This window comes from Cicer arietinum, chromosome 4 (assembly GCF_000331145.2).
Source record: "Cicer arietinum cultivar CDC Frontier isolate Library 1 chromosome 4, Cicar.CDCFrontier_v2.0, whole genome shotgun sequence".
Lineage (NCBI taxonomy): Eukaryota > Viridiplantae > Streptophyta > Magnoliopsida > Fabales > Fabaceae > Cicer > Cicer arietinum.
Genome location: NC_021163.2, coordinates 57,883,788 through 57,897,391, shown reverse-complemented (window position 1 = coordinate 57,897,391; position 13,604 = coordinate 57,883,788). Strand labels below are relative to the sequence as shown.

Here is a 13,604-nt window from a genome sequence, read left to right as displayed (position 1 = left end):
TGCTTTACTGAATAATAACTTGTTTTCTTTTATGAATACACTCAAAAGAAAAGATTAATCATTAACCTCAATTATAATCTTTTAATTAATTTTATTATTATTAAAACCATTTGAGTTAGATTTTGTCTCAACATTAATAATTATTATAAATAAATAAAAATTTATTTTCGTAAATATTAAGAAATATAATCTATAATTAATTTTTTAATTTAATATAAAACATAAATTAAATTTACTAAATCGTGAATTTTTAATATCAAATATTTTATTATTTAGATTAAATATTTTGAATTAACTGAATAATGTATTAAAAATAATAATATTAAATGATTTGCGAGTGGTTAGACTTTTGCATTTACGCTGCTCTGGTTCACTTTCGATGTGTTCGCGCCTAGAAGAAGATGACAGGTTTGTATATGCTATTTCTTCAATCTGCACTGTAAAAAATGTGCCTCTCATAGCTAGATTTTCCATTTTCGATTCTTCGTACCGAAGTTACCTTCTCTCAGTTCAACCGTTTTCGCTTTCTATTAATTTAGACAAATCGATGCATTTAGCACTGTGTTATTGTATGACAAATCGAGAGAGTGAAGAACAATGCCACAACACGATCTAGTACTCGATTACTTTATGAAAATATTTTCTATTTTATTTTTTAAAAATTTGTGTTGAATTTACTGGTTTTGTTAGAAGAATGACATCTTCAATCTGCAACACTAACAACCAACAACAAATCCTTGTTTAAACTTACTGGTGAAAACCTTGACATGGCTTGACAGTTGAATTCTTTGGAGGATATTAATGACAAAAAGATCGTTACTTGTGATTTTTGTGAAAAGGTTTCAAACGGAGATATTACGAGAGCAAAATTGCATCAGATGGAGATAAGGGGAGAAGGTAGCTCCTTGTAGGAAAACACCGGTTGATGTAATACTCAAACTCAAGAAGGCTATGGAGAAAAAGCAAAGTACTAATGTTTCCTATATGGCTGAGATTATGAAGTATGACTACCCTTTTATTTTCGTGTATTTTATTTGTGCTATTCTTTAGTATTTTGTCTACTGTTTTTATTTTATGTTTAGCTTATATAATGATTTCTGCTATTCGATTTTCAGGGTTGGACGTTCCGTGCCGCTATCCGAGACCGACATCATAGGAAACATTGAACGCAGCTTTTAACGATTGGACCGAGTTAATGAGTGCAAAGACAGGTAGCATATAAAGCTAAGGCAGATCTATATAAATCACAAACTTATCAAGCTACTAGTTCAAATATAGATTCTTATTAAGTTTATGAATGCATGGAATTACTCGACTCCATGGAAGATATTCCAAGTAAAATATACAATAATGCATTGGAAAAGTTTATAGATAAAGATTGGAGAGTCATGTTCATTAAGATATCTTCAATTAGGGAGAAAGGAATCGCTAGCTTCTCTTGAGTAGTATTCAATAGTTTATGTTAGATTTGTTGACATTATTGCATATATTTGGGAGCTAGTAAGATGGAGAAAACTTGATTATGGTTGAAGAAGGTTTAATGGTAGATCGACAAAGTATTAAAATTGATATTAGTCAAGCCACTTAAATGATCCAAGTTTGAAAAACTAATGCAAAACAAATTAAGGAAGGCATCGTATTCCTTTTATATGTTACAAATTTAAGAAGCACACCAAGCAAAAGTATTCAAAGGAAGGAAAATATCAACTAATTAGACAGCACATGAAAAATATAGACAATTTTTTTATCAATACCAAACCTCCAAACCTATACTATAGTCGACCTTATCAATATTTTAATTAGTGACCAAATTATCTCAGCTAAGCAACTCAAAAGAAAAAAATATACAACCTACTCCTACCCTATCTCCAATATCTCCAAGTAGTATATATCTAGCTAGTGGCAGAGAAGACTCTATTGTACCAAATAGAATGAAGGATCATATGAAATATATCATACTTGACAGGGTTCTTGTGCCAAAGGAAATGCTGTTGAACCTTTTTGACCCTCATCAGCAATCTAAGATACCTCTTTTCTGGAATAGAAAGTAGTATATTTTTCAAATTTGGAATATCCTTCTCCAAAACAAAAACAGCAAAGGATTCCCAATCCAAAACCTCAAAAAAGGGTGGCACAAAATTGTCAGATATAATAACTGGAACACATTCATAGAAAATGGCTTCCACAACTCTTGGACTATTCACTTCATACCCTTTTGCACAAATGCAGTACTTGCTGCTCTTCATGTACTGAATGTAGTTACTGTTTCCCTTAGACTTCGGCAGTTTTCCAAAGATTTTCATGTCGGGATCTTTATTCTCCCAGTGCTGCAAAAGTATTGGCCTCAAATAACCATGCATGCTCCCTGCAAAGAAGGCCAATGTTGTCCTCTTTGAACCTGAATTGCCTCCAAGATCCCTAGTTGGATTTTGAGCGTTGCGGACATATGTTTCTGGAAGAGATGCGTCTTTACCGAAGACAAATCCTTCTTTTACATCAGCGTTGCAGAGGGACCTTATGCAGTTCGCCAGGTGCAACTTTGTTTCAGATGGAGCCTGCATAGAGGAGAGGTATCTTGTATCAGAAAATTAAATAATGCTATACGAAATACACATGATTTTGTTTCAATACCACAAAAGTGATGGCATTTCAATTTAAATGTGAAATGTCAAACTTTTAATAACTTTACTAACAGCTAAGAGTCCCAATTGTTTTAAATTGTGTCCCAATTGCAACTACGGCCACGCATCCTCAACTGCAACGGTATCACGACTGCAGCTGTATCCACATTGGCCGCATTTTTTTCGTACAATATCAAGGAATGCAATGTGAGTGAAACTGCTATTGCAATTTAAAACCTTAGATTTCACAATGGTTTTAAATTTGCGGTTTGCTACCACAATTACGACCTTCTGACCACAATATAAAGGTTTGGACATCTTCTCATTGTGATCATAATAGATTTCCAACAAATAGACAACGAGAAGAAGTCATTACCCAATCATGGCAACCAACAAGAAAATGATCAGCCCCTCCGGTTCGGTTCCAGAATGAATATCTCCCCGCGATCAGGTCTACATAAGCATGTAGATATTGAATCAGGTTCTTGTGGCTATGTGAATCCTTTACATACAAGACTTCCTCTAGCATCCTAGAACTGAAAGGCAAGTAAAACAGGTGGGCCTTTTTTGGATTTTTTGTTACAAATCTTTTATTAGCTTCCATTAGCTTCATGAACCACCCTTCAGAAGCATAGATTCCTGTGAGAAATGGTGAATGCAGTATCGGTCTAGCTCCTTCTCTGTATATATACACTTTGAGGTTCTCTTCCATTAATTCATAGCTCCTAAAAATTTGACGGTTACACTGATATTAGAAGTTGAGATGTGAATTCTGCACCACCAATAATCATTTATGAAGCACTAACATAGACACTGATACTGACGCATTGATATCAATAATAATTATCAAAATAGAAGTAATTGAATGTAAACATGTATCGGTGTCGCGTCGGACACACGACACACCTTCAATATGAAGTGTCGATATTGCATCTAGATACATCATTTTAAAAATCATTATTAATATATTTCATTGTGCTGAAGAATTAGTAAGAATGTTATTACATATTCATAATAGTGAAATATCAGAAAAAAAAATTAAATTATCCTTCTAGTAGATAGATTTTGAGCAATACCTCTTGAACATTGAAACATTATGATAAATGGGACCATAAAGATTTTGATTATTTTTTACAATTGGTGCATTTTCAATCTCTGATCTTGCTTGTAGTAACTCTTGATCAACATCTGAAAACCACCTTGGCTTCTAAAGAAACAAAAAATAAACACACTTGAATTTTAGAAGACCAAACATGTTTGGATAAACAAATTAATTAAGCATTTATAACATAAACACTTATCATATAAGTGTTAAGTGTTTATGTAAAAACTATTTCTATAATAAAAGATAAAATAAAGTCAAACTATTTATAACAATCCACACATGCCTAAAATCTCATAGTCAATATAATTTATAACAAAACCGAAAATTCACAATTACATCACATACCATAGAACGATATGAAGCATGGCTTTGAAACAATAACTTGTTCATTTCAGATATTGTTGTAACTTCTGGAATTTGTGTATGAGATTCTTGATTCTCCTTAGGCACATTGCTGCTGATAGAAGAACTCTTCCCTTGTATATTGCCACCATTTTGTGATGGCCTAAAACTCTCTTTCTTTATCGAGTTAGCTATGTTATCATCATTTGATAACATTGCAGTTGTTATATTTGGACTCACATTTGTTTTAAAACCAAAAGGCGGTGCTAAATTCGTAGGTGCATTCTCAGGAGAAGGAGAATATGGATCTAGTCTTCCAGATTTATGTTCATGTGTTGACAATGGTGTAATGTTTTGTTCTTCCTGATGTATATTAGTTTCATCATTACCTGATTCATGAAATTTTTCAGATTTGTTTTGTGGCCATTCTGGTTCCAAGACAAAACCAATTATTGGCATAGTATCCTTAGTTGCATCAGTAGAGTTTGATTCATTGAAAATTGTGACATTGGTAACAATGGTTTGAGATATAGTGCTTTGTGATGTTGGTATTTTGTCAGAAGAGAATAGAGAGAGTAGAACATTGCCATATGGAAGCTCAAGATACTGAAGAGCTAAGATTACAGAAAAAGTAATGCCAATAAACCATAGAAATCTCTTTGTTTCTAGCTGAAACATGGACAAATAATCTCCACCCATTTTGCTAAAATTCTTCAATTACTATCAATTGACAAGAATGAACATAGCAACTCTGCATTATAAAAAAAAACAGAAAGAGAATCAAATATTGTTGCTATTTTAAGTTAAAAAAACTATTCAAAATTTTGAGATTTTCAGTCCTCAAATAGACCCAATTGAAAGTATATAGAAAAATTGATAAAAGCATAAAGACTAACCAAACCAAAAAATTGAAAAAACATTCATTTTTTTTACTGTTATATACTTGTTGTTTCTTGAGAATTATGAAAATGGTGCACTTGAAAATTGAAACGAAACTCCAATGTAATTGGCTTTAGAAATAAAGATAAAGTAAAGATTGAAAAAACAGAACAAAAAACAAGAAGATGAAAGAAACTCATAGAAATCACACAACAAATATCCACCAAAATGTGACTTGCCATTAACCAAACAATAAACCATTCCTTAACAGTGACATGCAACAAGAAAGGCTCAATTTTTATGACACCCCATTTACCATACAAAACAAAAGAATGAAAATCATCAATAAAAAAAAAAAAAAATCAAGACAAGGGTAGGAAAAAAAAAGATATAAAAAAGAAAAGAGAAAACACCTTGAAAATTATGAACTTTAGCACCGAAAAAACAACTCTAAGAATCTTGTGCGATACACACGAGAAGAAAAAAGATTCCACCAAGATGAGTTAACTTGTGAAGTTCATTAACAAAAAGGTTCCAAGATTTGTTCTTTTTCTTCTGTCTTTCTTATGCATGCAGTTTCAGAAAAAAACAATAACTTGGGTAGCTTGTAGAATTATTTAATATTGAAAAGAAAAAAATAAAAAATAAAACGAAGTTATTAGTAACGCTTAAAAATTGTGACACTAATTCCAAAATTGGAAGCTCCTTCAACGTGGTTCCGTTCACTGTTAGTGTTTAGCTCTCCAACAACATGAACAAAGAGTAATAATGTGACAATATTTATTTATAGTATAGTATAAAGTATTTTCAATGAATGTGGCATAGATGAAGGTTTCTCGTTATGACATGTAATAATAACACATTAGGCTTATGAATGACACCACAACATGAGAGCCGTCAGCAAATTTAATTTTGCTTGACAAGGAAAAGTAAAAGTAAACGGATGGTTGGTATAGAAGAAATTTATTGCAAATTGACTAAAGATTTTAGATTAACCAAATTCACAATATAATTCTACCTGTAGGACTTTAAATATCAAATTGTAGATATCTCTTCAAGTTGAAATTACAATTTTAATTTACTATAACGTCTTCTGCTATATTCTATATGTGGTTGGTATATATATATATAAATTTTAGTTAAGAATTTAATATATATGTATATTTGGTAATTTAACATGACATTCAATTTGGATATTTTTTTTAAGAATTTTGATAACTTTTTTTAGGCAAATGATTTTGATATTTTTAGTGATTGGGTTTTTTTATTCGCAAATTGATATAATGTCTAACCTTAAATTTTGAAGTTTGTCTTGCTTGAATTCTTTATTTTTTTTTATTAAACTTCATTTTTCTTCTATATGGTAATATTTTTTAAAATTAATTTACGTATATTCTTTGAGAAGATTAGTCTTTTTTTTTTAAGAAAAAAGATTAATTTTTGTTAAAGAGTAGTGAATACTGAGTCAAAAGAAAAATAGTGAATACTGAGTCAAAAATAAAAAACAGAGTAGTCAATACTTCATATTTAAAAGTTAAAACATGGTTTTTAGTATAATAAAAAAGCTTTTTTTTACTCAAATAAAAAAAAGGTTAAAACATGGTTTTTCTTCAACAAAATAAATTAAAATAGTTTTGATATAAAAAATAAATAAATTAGAATAATTTTATATCCCACATATCATTACTAGACTCAATCAAGTTTAGTCACATTCCATCTATTTCTAAAATTTAAAATCTATAAAAATATAATTTTAAAAAATAAAATACAAACAAAAACACATGCATAGAATTTTGAATATATTGTTAGGCCATGTTTGATGGTTAAAATATGATAGAAACAAGTAAGATAAGAGATTTAGATAAGCATATTTGTTTTTTATTAAATTTAAATAAGAATATAATGAAGCGACTAGATTTTAGCATATGTGTTTAACATTATATGATAAAAAACTATACATAGTATTATTTTGTGGTACAATGATAACATATTATATTTTATTAAATATTTTACGTAAACTAAATAAGATATGAGATATATCTATATTAAAATAATAAAACTATCATTGTAATAAACAAAATAAAATAAAATTAACTTATCATATTGAATGACTAAACAAATATTAAATTTAAACATGTTATATATATATATATATATATATATATATATATTCAACTTCTTCTCTTCTCCCGTTGCTCCGACTATCAAATGTGTTTTTAATTTTGATCAAATAAAAGAGATATAGAAATTGACACTTTATCTATAAGATATTCTTTAATGAATAGATATATACATTATAGTCACTTTAATGTTGCTATCATCCCCGATTTTTGCAACGATAAGTTGCATTCAATTTTGCAATTAAAAAGAAAAATTAAGGAAAAAACAAAATTAGTCACATAGTTAATGACTATGTGAGATTTAAATAAATTAATGAATAATTTAAATTTTTAATTAAATTGAAGACTAAGAGTAAGCAACATGTATAATCAAAGATTAAAATGGTTGTTTACATATAATATAACCACGTCTAAGATCTAATGTAATATGACCTCTCCGACTATTAATTATTTTACTTTATTCAAAAAATACTATTGAATTGAAAGTATTGAGGATCTATTTGACGCACATAATATGAGATAAATATGATATGATATAAAATATGGTAAACGTTGATATTGATATGATAAATACTATTTTATTACGTGTTTAATATGCATATAATAATAAATAAAATATTTTATTTTATTTTATTATATATTTGATATACATTTCGTCTTCATATGACATAATATATATTATATTTTAATAACAAAATTATCATTGTGACCTAAATACATAGTATTTTTTTTCAAATTAATTTGTAATATTTTTTAATATAATAAATTAACAAAAAATACTAAAAAGTAATAAAATAATTCTAATTAAAACAATTCATTGAAACTAATAAATAAATAAATAAAATTTCAAATTTTTATAAAAACCATGAGTAACCAAATCATTCTATTTTATTTATTAGCTAAAATAAATAAAGGTATGATATACATTATCTCCAAATGACAAAACTACCTATACAAACAAATTATATTTATGTCAAAAATTTCAGTTAAGTTATATGTTTTTAACATTTTAAATAGTAATTTATTAGATTAAATAAAATGACAAAATTACACTTGTAATAACATCATTGAATTTTTTTAAGTTAATTATTAATATTTTATATTTAAGTTTAATATTAAGTTATATAGACCAAAAAAATTATATATTTTTTATTTTATTAGATTTCAATTTTTTATATTTTATTAGGGAAACTTAATGAATTATTATTCTTATTGTATATTGCAGACTTTTAACTCGACTCATACTCTATATAAAGTTTTTAATTAAAGAGACAAAATAAAATAGTCATCTAAATTAGTTTATTATATGATTTGGTGCACCAAACACAACACCATGACGACAAACAAAACAATGTCACATTTGAACGACTAAACCACAAACAAAAATGAGGAAAACATTAAATATATATATGAAAATCATTTATTTAAATAAATAAATAAAGTTAGAGAATGATTTCATATTAAGAGTTGACCTTAAACCACCGCTCTCAAATCTCCTGTCAATGAAAAAGAAAAGAGTGCTAAGAGCAAGAAAAATAAGGGTGGTGCTAGGTTCTATCAATTGATTTATTTTTTTGGTTTATCAATATATTTTTATATGAATTAAATATATTTTTAGCCTATTAGGATTTTGTAAAATAAAATACTTATGCCCAATTATAAGTTTAAAAATATTGTTAGGATATTGTTAAAATCCCCAATAATAAATATCTAAGTTATTGAATATTAATATTACTTTTTTTAATTGGTAACAAAATAAGTTTAAAAACTTCAACTATTTTTAAGTAAGGTCATACAAAAATCATTTTTAAAAATATAAAGTCTAAATCAATTTTTTAAAATCTTAAACATACTAATATTTTTGAGGATCATGTTGTAATTAATTTATAATGTTTTAATCTATGTGATCTATACACTAATGGTGTAATCTTTTATCCGTAATATTTAGCTCAACAAATGCAGATTTTGTTAGATTGGATAAAAAATTTAAATCCAAGACCTCGACATTATGTGCGAATTTTTTTATCGTTTTATTTATAGTAAAAAAATAAAGTGTCATTTTTTTTTATGTACTCATTCAATCAAATCACACCATTATATATATTTTTTTAAGTTAAGTCTCAAAATATCTCTACAAATATCTCCTTGATATGATTTAAATGAATCAATGCATGTGTACAAAAATTATTTTTGTATACAAATTAAATAATTCAAAAATTAAATGTAATGAAAGTTGTATGAAGCTAATCTCACTCTTCATACAACAATACTAGAATTCTTCTATCATCAGAAAAATATACTACTAGATTTCATTATTTTATTTTTCATCACTCCCAAACACAAATAACATGATACATTTTGGCTGTGTCAAACATAACCATATATATGTTCATATTAAATCAGAATATAACCTAAATTTTATGCAAGTTCCCAAGGAAAAACCTAACTTAGTAACTTTCTTCATCTACAACTAGAGGGGCATGAGTTCTAAATGAAGAAATTTTCATAAATAAAACCAGCAAACCCACCACCAATAAGTGGCCCAACCCAATAAACCCAATGATTAGTCCAATTTCCACTAACCAAAGCAGGCCCAAAAGATCTTGCTGGGTTTATTGAAGCACCAGAGAAAGCCCCAGCTAGAATGTTAGCCCCTACCACAAACCCAACTAAAGTTGGGCCAAGCCCATGACGTACTCCCTTCTTTGGATCAACCATGGTTGCATAAACAGTGAATAACAAAGAGAATGTCAACACAATCCCACAAACTACTCCTTGTGTGTACCCTACTCCACTTGCAAGTGTTTGAGCTGGAGTTGTCTGTAGAACATGCAAGATGCAATTGTACAAAATCATATTTTTCATTATTTTTCCAATAATAAAAGACAAAAAATGGTTTTTTTTTTCAATTATCCTTCTCAATAAAAAGTAGTTCAAAATCTATCTTTTAAGTTTATATTTTTGTTACTTTTATTTCGAGTATTTTCTATTTAAAAAATTATATTTATTTATCTTAGATTAAAAAATTATAAATCTCGTAAAAGAGTTTTTTTTTTCCCTTTATAATGTTCTAAACGTACTTGTAAAGAATCTTTAAAAAAAATTAAAGTTGAAAGATTGAAATTTTATATGGACTAAAAAAATTTAAAGTTAAAAAAACTTACAAAGATTGAAATTTTATATGGACTAAAAATATATTGAACCTAAAAATTTAATTATGAATTGAATAATTGAAAGTCCAGGTAAAAAAATAAATTAAAATGATAAATTAATCCATAAATAATCATATGATTTTGCATAGAAGCTTGAAAATACATAAAAATGTTGGAGAATCCGGGGCACGAGAGCAATAACGGGTCAAACGTTCTACGAACAAAGGAGACTTTGATATCATATATCCACCTAAAAGCTTAAGACATTAGGTACATGTGTCACTTCTCTTATATATTTAACATTTAGCGTATTCATAGTTGACGTAGGTATTAACCACTCACTCTTGAACCCAACAATCTTCCCCTTGAGTGTGAGAGTCTTACATCATATACTAAGCATCATCACCATTATTACCAACAGGGAACACCTCCTGACTACACCATCAGCAATAATTTTAATACAAGGATAAAATACAATAGAATTCACTTTCGCTTCCCCACTAAGTCAAATACATTCAAGTGTATGTCTTTCACGTCATATACTTGCATCATTGATGTTATTACCAACAAGACACACATCTTGACTACACTGTCAAGAAGACTTTCCATATAAGGATCAAATGCACTAGAATCTATTTCCGCTCCCTAACCAAGTTGAACTAAACTCTGATACCACTTATTGTCCAAGACCACAAGAGACTTTAATTTGACACTACATCTCCACCAAAAATCCTAAGACATTTGGTATATAGTTCAAATTCTTTATATGTCAAACATTTATCTCATTCACATTTATCGTGAAACTTAATTACTCACATTTGAACCCACCAAAAAAATACATTGGATTGATTATATGATTTGTTTTAAACCTAATGAGGTCAAAGAAATGACAAAAAAAAAATCCAAATTATATTGGCACGCCAATCCTTAACAATCATATACAACATTCAATTAGAGTTGATTGAAATAATACATGTTGAGTAGTTTTACATTGTTTAGAATTAGAGTTCTTCATTTTAAATTGCACAAGTCAAAAACACTTTAACTTTGCATTTGATTATTTTCTTAGATTGTTGTGAATATAGTTAAGTTATTTTCTCTATAAAGTATAAGTGTATTGGGGACCATGAGATTGTTCGAGAGAAATCTATCTTATAAAAAAAATTCTAATGTCTCTATTTAATTGTCATTAGACAACAATTATAATTTTTCTTCAGATTCGAAGTTTTCACGTTGTTTGATTTTTCCAACATGTCCCAACCAAAATAATTATACAATTAATTTAAGTGAGTTATATTTGAGAAATAAATGGAGATTCTAGAAACTTACCAATCCACCAGAGAGATAATGAAGAAGATAACAAGCTGATGCTGATGCTATTAATTGATCAATCCAATATAAAATGGAACGGACCATAGTGATGTGGCCACCGACAAGGAGACCTAGAGTCACGGCGGGGTTAAAGTGGCCACCGGCGCCGATCATTACAGCCACCACAAGAGTCTGTGCTATAGCCACAAAAAACAATCCCACTAATGCATCTCCACTTAGCTTTTCTAGTATTGGAAGAAAAAAAAATTTAATCTCCCCCTAGAATAAAGATAATAATGATAAAGTCACAAATGAAATTTCTATACACCATCTTTTATTTTAAAAATCAATTTTGTAAATATAAGTTATGTCTAATATAAAAAGAAAATTAATATTGTGATATAAATTTGAAAAGTCAGTAGTGGATAGGAGTATGAATTGGTTGAGCCGAATTAGACTTTGTTAAGACATAAGTCTGACCTGTCAAAAAATTCAAAATACGTGGTTTGTCATATACTTGCTTTTTAGGTCTGAGTTGACCTTGATAGAAGTCTGATATGACATGTTAGCCTACTAATTAAAAGCCTATTTTATTTTAATATTTTTGAAAAAGTAATCAAACAAATCATTAAATAAATTAACGAGTTAGTATGTCAATAAAATTAAGTTTTATTTTGATATTTAACATCACCTTTTGAAGAATATGACTTTATATACATTATACTTAAATTATATTTTATAATAATATATTTAAATATGTCAAAAATTAAATGAGGTTAATATGCGTAAATTACTAAAAGATAAATATATAACAAAAAAAAAAAAAAATTTAATATAGTAATTAATGTAGTAAAAAAAAATATTATTTATATTTATTTAAATAGGTCGGCCTAATAGGTCTAAAAGATTTATTATGTGGTTTGTAGCTTGATCTTTTTAACTAAATAGATTTTTTTTAAAGTTTTGACCATATCTATTTTAAAAAAAATCCTGACATGGGTATGACGTAGGCTACGCCGTAGACTCCTATCGGTCGGTCTGACATATTCTCATTCTTAGTAATAGATGATAAATTCATGATATTCATAGTAGGAGAATAATTAAGTTCAAATGTAAAATAATGTTTTTATCGTAATAATAATATAATAAAAATAAATTATTCATTAGGTATAATATATATAATAAATATTAATATTATTAAATTAAATATTATGTCGAAAATTTGAAGTTGCGATAGAGTTTCTTTATTGTTATATCTACGGAAAATAAAAAAGTGGTATAGAGTAAGAAGATAGAAAGGTATATACCGGCAGTGATTGCAGAAGCAACACCAGCAAAGATAAATAGAAAAGTGGTAATGAATTCAACAATTAGAGCTTGAATGCAATCTGGCTGAGTGGCCTCTTTGATTCTTCCTAATGAAATTTTGACCATATCTTCTTATTATTATTGCAATTTGCAACCAACGATCAAATAAGTGCTTCAAACACTCAATACTACAACATGAATCAAACAAATTAAGATTCAATTTATAAAGGCAAACAAAGGTATATTATATTATTGTGTCAACTTTTTCGTAAGTGAAAGGTACGTTATACTTGTATTTATTATTTAACGTCCAATTATTTTGATATATATGATAGAATAATTTTTGTATTGGCATATCCATAACACCTCACTTTTGGACGAAACTAATCAAAAGATTACATATTAATTAATTAAGTTAAATTAAAATAATTACAACGTGTCAACGTCGAATTTAAATAAAGAAAAATGTTTATATTTAATGTCTAATTATATCTTGAATAAAATTAGTTTCAACGGAGAAAATTGAAAAACAATATGTTGACCATATATATTTTATGGAGTATGTGACTAAAATTACATATATTAACCTTTAATTTTTTAACTCCAATTGGATATAATTAAAAATGTAAATATTAATGAGAGAAAATAATTAATCAATTAGACTTAACACCTACAATTATATAAGATAGAAAAAAAAAATCATTTAATATACTCTCCGTTTCTAAATGATTATTATTTAAGGTTTTTCTAATTACAGACTAAAAAT

General features: G+C 27.7%; 1 protein-coding gene, 1 long non-coding RNA gene and 1 pseudogene across 3 annotated transcripts; 1 reads left to right on the top strand and 2 right to left on the bottom strand.

The window, feature by feature from the left end:
- Positions 1–321: 321 nt before the first annotated feature.
- Positions 322–2,142, top strand: LOC113786333 (uncharacterized). The gene is made up of 3 exons (XR_003472613.2): positions 322–408; positions 840–1,001; positions 1,116–2,142. It is a non-coding gene; the product is annotated as an uncharacterized lncRNA (long non-coding RNA).
- LOC101504059 (probable glycosyltransferase At5g03795) lies at positions 1,612–11,689 on the bottom strand. Of its 2 annotated transcripts, none has more exons than XM_027334071.2 (5): positions 11,549–11,689; positions 4,072–4,819; positions 3,698–3,828; positions 2,998–3,346; positions 1,612–2,555 (listed from the first exon to the last, which is right to left on the bottom strand). In XM_027334071.2, exons 2-5 carry the CDS (start codon positions 4,765–4,767, stop codon positions 1,893–1,895), a joined length of 1,839 nt encoding a protein of 612 aa, XP_027189872.1. In that variant the 5' UTR covers positions 4,768–4,819; positions 11,549–11,689; the 3' UTR covers positions 1,612–1,892. The 2 variants fall into 2 exon arrangements, with proteins under 2 accessions (XP_027189872.1, XP_004498469.1); XM_004498412.4 differs by lacking the exon at positions 11,549–11,689 and adding an exon at positions 5,361–5,959.
- Positions 9,354–13,030, bottom strand: LOC101504809 (aquaporin TIP4-1-like; annotated as a pseudogene).
- Between the last annotated feature and the right edge of the window lie 574 nt (positions 13,031–13,604).